The sequence below is a fragment of the Priapulus caudatus genome, unplaced genomic scaffold, assembly GCF_000485595.1.
Source record: "Priapulus caudatus unplaced genomic scaffold, Priapulus_caudatus-5.0.1 Scaffold2022, whole genome shotgun sequence".
Lineage (NCBI taxonomy): Eukaryota > Metazoa > Priapulida > Priapulimorpha > Priapulimorphida > Priapulidae > Priapulus > Priapulus caudatus.
In genome coordinates this window covers 46,017-51,139 of record NW_014579083.1, presented here as the reverse complement: position 1 = coordinate 51,139, position 5,123 = coordinate 46,017, and the positions used below count along the sequence as shown (strand labels likewise).

At 43.6% G+C, this 5,123-nt stretch overlaps 2 protein-coding genes across 2 annotated transcripts; both read left to right on the top strand.

The window, feature by feature from the left end:
• Positions 1-112: 112 nt before the first annotated feature.
• Positions 113-1,069, top strand: LOC106818099. Its single transcript, XM_014822815.1, has one exon. The coding sequence runs from the start codon at positions 113-115 to the stop codon at positions 1,067-1,069; it is 957 nt and encodes a 318-aa protein (XP_014678301.1).
• Positions 1,070-1,189: 120 nt separating this feature from the next.
• LOC106818098 (metabotropic glutamate receptor 5-like) lies at positions 1,190-2,784 on the top strand. The gene is made up of 3 exons (XM_014822814.1): positions 1,190-1,299; positions 1,555-1,732; positions 2,650-2,784. Exons 1-3 carry the CDS (start codon positions 1,190-1,192, stop codon positions 2,782-2,784), a joined length of 423 nt encoding a protein of 140 aa, XP_014678300.1.
• Positions 2,785-5,123: the final 2,339 nt, after the last annotated feature.

The window sequence follows — 5,123 nt, the reverse complement described above, 5'->3', positions numbered from 1 at the left end:
GGAAGACAGAGCCAAAAAGAACATTCGAATTCGTTTAACAAAACTCATAAAATATTACATATTATTCGCTGCTGTAATAAATTTTGTGCTTACGTCATCACATCGGTACAAGATGGCGGTCAGAGGAAGACAGAGGAACCAGATCATCTTCTTAACAAGTTTCCTTGCTCTCCTATTCCTCTACTGTTGCGTCATAACCAGCCACCAGGGGGAGCAGCAAGCGAGCCCACGCCGAACTTTTCTCGGCGTTGGCGATGTCAGCGCCCTCGTGCGGATGACGGAGGAAATAACGCGGGCCGGCCGCGTGCCTCTGGTCGCCACCGTCAACGCCGCGTATCTTCCGATGACGCTCAGCTGGCTGTGCAACACCGCCGCGATGGCGGGCGTGCACGAGCAGACGGTCGTCATAGCAACCGACGACGCGACGCACGACGCGCTGCGCCGACGCTGGCCGACGCTGCGCGTCTTCCGGCACGCGACGCAGGCGGACATGGCGACGGGTCTCGGGTTCGGGTCGAACGGATACCGCATCTACATGCTGATGCGCGTCAAGCTGATGCTGGCTTTGCTACGTCGCGGCGTCTCGCTGACCGTATTCGAAACCGACTGCCTGTGGCGAAAGAACGCCGCGCCGCTCGTCGGCGAGGTCGCGACGTCGACCGGATATGACGTCATCGCCGCCCAAAACGGCGCCGAGCGCCACCTCGGGAATTACTCGGCCGGTTTTTTGTTCCTTAATGCGACGAGAGGCGGCGTTGGCGTCTGGAGCGAGATGGCGAAGAGGTTGGAGCGAGGACTCAAGGGTACGTACGAGCAGGACATACTGGACGGACTGTGCAAGGCGCGGCACGGCGGAGCGCGGTGCCGTCTGTTCCCCTACGAGCAGATAGCCGACGGTATGTGGTACAGGATGACGGAGGAGGCGAGGCGGCGGCTGCTGCCTGATCCTTACATCATCAACAACAACTTCATCGTCGGCGTGGAGCAGAAGATGCAGAGAGCGCGTGCGTACGGACACTGGTTCCTCGCAGAGGACGGAGACACGTGCCGTCCGGCGAAACCGGGCTAGCGTGTGTGTGTGTGTGTGTGTGTGTGTGTGTGTGTGTGTGTGTGTGTGTGTGTGTGTGTATATATGTATAGTATATCCTATAATACGCCCCTACACACCCGTGCAGGACTATGTGATCGGATGAACCCCGTAGATGGACACCTGCTCCTCGAACATCTCATGAATGTCAACTTCACGACCGATCAGGGAGAGCGAGTCTACTTCGACGAGCATGGAGACCCGCCGGGAAGGTGAGAGTCTATAAATAGCGCCCCCTGTTGGACAAGGTATTACGTATTTGTCAAGGACCACAACGTATATTTACTCGAAACGTTATATGAAATAATTTTTTTTAAATATTATAAAAAAAATGTTAAGCAATATGAAATAAAATAAAATAATCATGTTAACGTATCGTTACGAACGCGACGTCTGTTTAAAAATGTTTATGTAAAAATGTAGATGTCGCCACCTGTCTCAATCACCCCGTCTCACCGGCGCTGCAGGTACGACATCCTCAACTACCAGCGGCTGAGCGGAAGCGGGTACGGCTACGTGAGGATCGGCACGTGGGACAGTGGGGACCTCATTATCAATGCCAGCAGATTAATCTGGTCTGAGGAGAGAAACAAGAGTCTGCCTGAGTCCGTATGCAGCAAGCCGTGCCCGCGTGGTCAGGTCAAGGTGAGTCAGGGAGCGACTGTAATTGGTTTGGCTCCTATTGAACGATAATGTTCTATGTTATAATTATAATGTTATGTTAACATAACATAAGAATTTATGACATAGAACAAACGCAATTAAAAATAGAAAATAAAATTAGGAATTAACGCACATTGCGTTACTTTACTTTGGATTGCATTGCGTCGCATGGTATTGCATTGCAATACATTACTTTACTTTGCATTGCATTGCAGTACAATACATCACATTACATTATGTTACACTATATTTGCATTAGACAAAATTAAATTACATTACATTATTTTACATTAGATTATGTTATATTATGTATCAAATCTATGATATTCATTGTAATTATTAAATTGCATCGTTTGTAATCAACTTCATTGTTATATTTTGGCTTCATTCGTGGAAAATCTGACCTGAATCACTGCTTGCAGCTTTGACCTTTCGCTGTCATCCTCGTTATGCTTTCCTAGTCTTACTACTGTAAATTTATGAAGGCAGAAAATTGTCAGAGTGGGCGAGTGTGAAATTAGAGATTAAATATACTAATCTTGATAATATAATATTAAAATTTGGTTTATTTTTAATATAACGTTGACATAATGATGTAATGGCATTATGATTTGACATTATCTTTGTTTAATAACGATGTTATTATCGTCATTATATACATCATAAGATGATAATTAAATGTCACTATAAATATCTTCCGAGCCGCACATGAAAGTAGTTCCCGTAAAACACGTCCCACGAAGTAGTTCCTTTGTAAACATTTGTGTTTTTTTTTGTTTTGTGACGCCTTTTGTTTTTTTTCCTTTTCGTGACGCGTTTTGTTGTTTTCTTTTTGTGACGCCTTTTGTTTTTTTCTTCCTTTTTTGTGATGCCTTTTGTTTTCTTCTCCATGGTTTCAGACGATTCAAGATGGCGGCGTCGCGTGCTGCTGGGTGTGTACTGAGTGCGACGAGTATGAGTACTTATTGGACGAGTACACATGTCAGGCTTGCCCGCGTGGCTGGTGGCCGAACACCAACCTCACCGGTCAGTGACAGCTAACGCGTCATCATCATTAACTGTTGCCTTATAGTTAAACATATATATTAATAATGTAGTACACTATACATAATAAATAACATATAATTACATATCATCATAACATATAATATGATGTAACATTATTGTTGTATTTACCATTGGTGTTGTTATTGTTATTGATCATTTTGTTACCATCGTCATCGTCATAATTATCATCATCATCACCATCACCATCATCATCATCGTTATCATCATCGTTATCATCATCATTATCATCATCATTACTATCATCATCATCATCACCATCATCATCGTCGTCATCATCATCATCATCATCATCATCATCATCATCATCACCATCACCACCACCACACTCTCCTGAATAGCCATCGCTCGAATTTCACCCCTTACGTCAAAAAACCCGCAATCACTCCCTTCCCCCACCCCTCCGCGTCTTAGTTTTCCTTTATCGATTGCTCGTGTCTGGGCGGTGAGCGCGTGACTGCGGCCTGCCCCGCGTGTAAGCTTAAGTGACGGCTTGCCATCGTTTAGCTCGAGCCTAATGAGGCGAGCTAGCCCGGCCGAATGCATTTTTAATCGCGAGATGTCAGCGCAGTCGAGGGTGCGAGCGGACGTTTGCTGCGGAGTTAAGACGGTTTTCTGTCAGCTTTCAACTTTGCACACACGCGAGAATCCGCGTAGTGAGTCATAGAGGTCATAGAGGGCATAGAGGTCATAGAGGTCACGGAAGTCGTAGAGGTCGTAGAAGTTATAGAGGTCACGGAGGTCATATAGGTATTGGAGATCATAGAGGTCAAGCAGATAACAGAGGTCATAGAGGTCATAGAAGTCATGCAGGTCACAGATGTCGTGGAGGTCATAAAGGTCACGGAGGTCATAGAGGTAACGAAGGTCATATAGGTCTTGGAGGTCATGCAGGTCATGCAGGTCTCAAAGCCTATTTACACGATGCGTTTTGGACGTACGTCCTAGACGTACGTCATTTAATTTTTAAACTAAAAAAATAATTAAATTATTATTAATCATACACTCATTTATTCGTTCGTATTTCATTTATTCACTGCGACATTCACACGATCTTTAGTTTATACGATAACCACTAGATAGCGGTACTGTCTATGGGGACTGGTATGGTTTGTCTGAGTGCGAGAATTTGTCCTGATAAATTACTATTTATGGTTGACATGTTATGACTGTCGCGAGGTCTGAAGTATCAAAGCGACACGCGCGTGCACGACACTTCATTGCAAATGTGTGGAGATTTTGATGTGATGTCACAACTATTTATGGTGACGTTTACGACAAATGGCGTCTGCTTGTTCGCTCTTATATGGAGTTATATATTTAGATGTAGGGATGGGTTAGTGGTTAGGATTATTTTTAGCTAACAATGTTTAGTAGAAGTTGTGGTCATAGGGTTGATGTATGGGGTTATATAGTGAAATTTAGGGGTAGGGTTAGGGTTAGGGTTATGTTCAGCTAAGAAGGGTTAGTAAAATGTTTCTGACATAGTGTTATGGATGAGCTTAGATAGTTAAAGATAGGAATTGGTTCATATAGTTAAATGTAGAAACAGAATTATATATTCAGAGTTAGGGATTGATTTGTGGTTAGAGTAATATTTAGCTAAGAATGGTTAGTAAAAGTTAGAATTATTGTTAAATAGTTAGCGTTGTAGATGGAGTTATATATTTCAAGATAGGGACAGAGATATATAGTTGGAGATACATTCATGGTTAACGTTGAAGTTACATTTCGTTTGAGAGAGTTTTTGATGATTTCAGATTTATTGTTAGTATTATCAGAATTATCATTACAGTCAGTAAATTGTTATTGTTATGGATCTTGTTAGATTCGGAGATAGTGTCAAATAGTGACAATAGCTTGATCTATAGTGTCAAATAGTGACAATATCTCGATCTATAGTGTCAAATAGGGACAATAGCTCTATAATGTCAAATAGTGGCAATAGCTCTATAGTGGCAATAGTGTCAATAGTGTCAAATAGTGACAAATAGTAAGAGCGAGTCGCTTTCTTATCACCACTTTTAACGTCTTTTAGCTCATTTCTGTTTTTAATCTTTGTCGCCACAGTTTGAAGCCGTTTAAGAATCAAAGGAATCCATGGTGGGAGGAATTCTGGGAACAGCGATTCAAGTGTTCATTTGAACCAGGCGAGGGAGACAGGCGTTGTACAGGTAAGAAAGGTATACACACACACACGCACGCACGCACGCACGCACGCACGCACGCACGCACGCACACACACACACACACACACACACACATGCACGCGCGCACACACGCACACACGAACACACAAACACATACA